Here is a 2,500-nt window from a genome sequence, read left to right as displayed (position 1 = left end):
ACCCTCGGCGTCAGGTGACCAATCATACCAGGCATCTAAACTTAGCCCGCTCAGCCGCTTCAGCGTGTCTCTAACCGAACGGACGATAAAGGGGTCAAACCCAGGGATGTCAAAACTACTGCCTTCAAAACTGGGTTTAGAAAATCCAGGTTTTATAAGTCCAGATTTGTCTAAAGCAGACTTTTCTGAACGAGGTCTCTGCGGTTTTGCTCTTTCCCGTCCAGGTTTATTGTGTTCAGACGGTTCTGCAAGACTGCTGTCGATGTCCAGACTGTAGCTCTTGGCAGTCAGGGCTGCCGTCTGGTGGTACGTCCTTTCTATGACTGTAGGCCCAAAGTAAGTGGAGCTCTGCAGGTCATCTAGACTTTTATGCTTCTGGATGTAGGGAGTCTGTGCATTGGGGGGTGTATCTGTTTCAGAAGACTGTGTATGAACATCTTCTGTGTGGGTGTCATGGGCAGATTCAGAATAAGGGTTGTTGCAGCTGATAAATTGTCCATCCTCACTGTCCTCTCTGGATCCTTCCGGAATAAGACGGCTGCCGTCTGCAGGAATAAATGGCACCAGTTTGTGGAATTCCCCCTTAAAGATGCTCCTCTTCTGAGCACAGTTTTGAGCAGGATCACCATCTCGATCAAGTTTGTCGCTTGACTCTTGATTCCCTGTGGAACCACAAGGAACGTCTAGAGAGTGTGCTCTCTGCATGGTGTGTCGCTGGTGCGTGTGAGCGAGCGTACGTGAGAGAGTGTTTACGTGCAACCCCCCGGAGTTCAGACTGATCAGTGCCTCAGTGGAGTCCTCATATTTACAGCCTGGAGCTATAACTCCGCCTCCTGCATGTAGCCAATCACAGTGTGCACGCTCCTGAACGCAGGCCAAACAGGAGCTCAGGGAATTAGTGTGTGAGGGTGGCAGGCGTGTGTGTGTGAGCAGGTTGAAGAGAGAGACCACGTCAGCGGCCGCCGAGAGACGGTTGCTGCAGGGAGGGTGGAGACGTTCACGGAATAGCGTGGCCGGAAAGCACGGATCACGGCAGGCCGTGGAGTACAGCAGACTCCGCAGCTCCAACAGTGGGTTAAGTTCATAACGTCCACTCAGATACACGCACACGTCTGCGTATGACACTCGTGCACGACATGCACCCAGAACCTCAAGGATCTCCAGGAGAACCAGGGCATCATCTGCGCTGTCTGACATTACTGCAGTGACCTACACCAATTCAAATCTGCTCATCAAAATGGACCATCTGCACACGTCATTCTCCCCAAATCCCTCCTGACATCATACAAACCACACAGAGGTAGTTTAGCAAACTATCAGCCGGAATAATGGCGAAAGCGACGCATGAAAAAAACCTGTCAGGTCTAAAAAACAGGTTCCATTTACTCACTGTGTAAAAAGCATCCAGGTCACGTTCCCATAATTCCCATCTCCTTCCTTCTCCATCCTACAGACATGCAGGGAGAAATAGAGTTACTTCCACCAAACCCAAATGAAGCACATCACTGCAGAACACTGACCTTATTCACAGCCTTAAAATAGCCCCGGACTCGGCAGCACGGGACAGAAGAACGGTGACATCCAGCTGCTGTGGAAATGCCGAGTGAAACAGCTGGAAATAAAAAACAGTGTCATGTTCGTTTACAGCGGGTAAAAGTGTAGGACATCCAGGAAAGTGTGGAGCAGTGAGGTGAGGAGCTGTGGGGTGAGGGTATGAGGATTAGGAGGAAAGTGAGATGATTTCACTCATTCTGCTGGAGTATCACAGGTGGAAGAGCTGAACACTTCTGCCATCTACTGACAGGAGCAGAAACCTGAGCTTCTATTCTTAAGGTAGTTTAATTCATCAGCATCTTTATTTACTCCAAAAGTCCTTAAAGAGAAATCGGACTTTAAACAGGTCGGGTTGCCAGATCACATTAGATCCCCACTTATACTTCAATCATTATCCCAGCAGATAAATAAACTAAATGTTTACAGTTTTTTTCAGTCGCTAACAAGCGTTTGTCCAAACAGTTGTCACATTTGCAAAACTCTAAACACAATTAGCACAGCATCAGTCTTTTGTGGCCGTAACATTGACACATTTCATGTCCTTTTCACACAATATGCAATCAGTGAACACATTTCCACAATGCTTACATTTCCTTAGACAAGCTGTACTGCACCTCCCAGCAACATTATGGATTGTTTTTGTAATATTCACGAATGTTAACACACAACATCCCACAATAGCAACAACAATATTCCAAACCTTAGATACAGTATAAAAACCTCTGCTTCTGCAATGATATCAGTTCAAAAACAATAAATCTCAGCTGATAATAAACAGACAATCACCTCCATTATTCGCATCTTTCAACAAACCAACAGGTAAGTATTGCATCGACAACAATATGTCCAGGTATAGTGTATATTCAATTCAATGTCCAGTTCTATAAGCTTTGCACTTTGCAAGTAGGAAACCTACACAGTAATAGGTTACAGTACAGTATGGTAT

The 2,500-nt window shown here is 46.3% G+C and overlaps 1 protein-coding gene across 1 annotated transcript in view; it reads right to left on the bottom strand.

Annotated features, from left to right (window-relative positions):
- The window catches only part of si:dkey-88e18.8 (major intrinsically disordered Notch2-binding receptor 1), a 6,722-nt gene extending 5,011 nt beyond the window's left edge, over positions 1-1,711 (bottom strand). The window contains exons 1-3 of the mRNA XM_047822523.1: positions 1,521-1,711; positions 1,391-1,447; positions 1-1,275 (exon numbers count right to left, since the gene is read on the bottom strand). The exon at positions 1-1,275 is cut by the window's left edge and continues 642 nt beyond it. Coding sequence (XP_047678479.1) covers positions 1-1,197 — 1,197 coding nt within the window. The 5' untranslated portion in view covers positions 1,198-1,275; positions 1,391-1,447; positions 1,521-1,711. The remainder of the gene's footprint in view (positions 1,276-1,390; positions 1,448-1,520) is intronic.
- Positions 1,712-2,500: the final 789 nt, after the last annotated feature.

The sequence above is a fragment of the Tachysurus fulvidraco genome, chromosome 13 (assembly GCF_022655615.1).
Source record: "Tachysurus fulvidraco isolate hzauxx_2018 chromosome 13, HZAU_PFXX_2.0, whole genome shotgun sequence".
NCBI lineage: Eukaryota > Metazoa > Chordata > Actinopteri > Siluriformes > Bagridae > Tachysurus > Tachysurus fulvidraco.
This window is presented reverse-complemented; position numbering and strand designations above follow the sequence as displayed.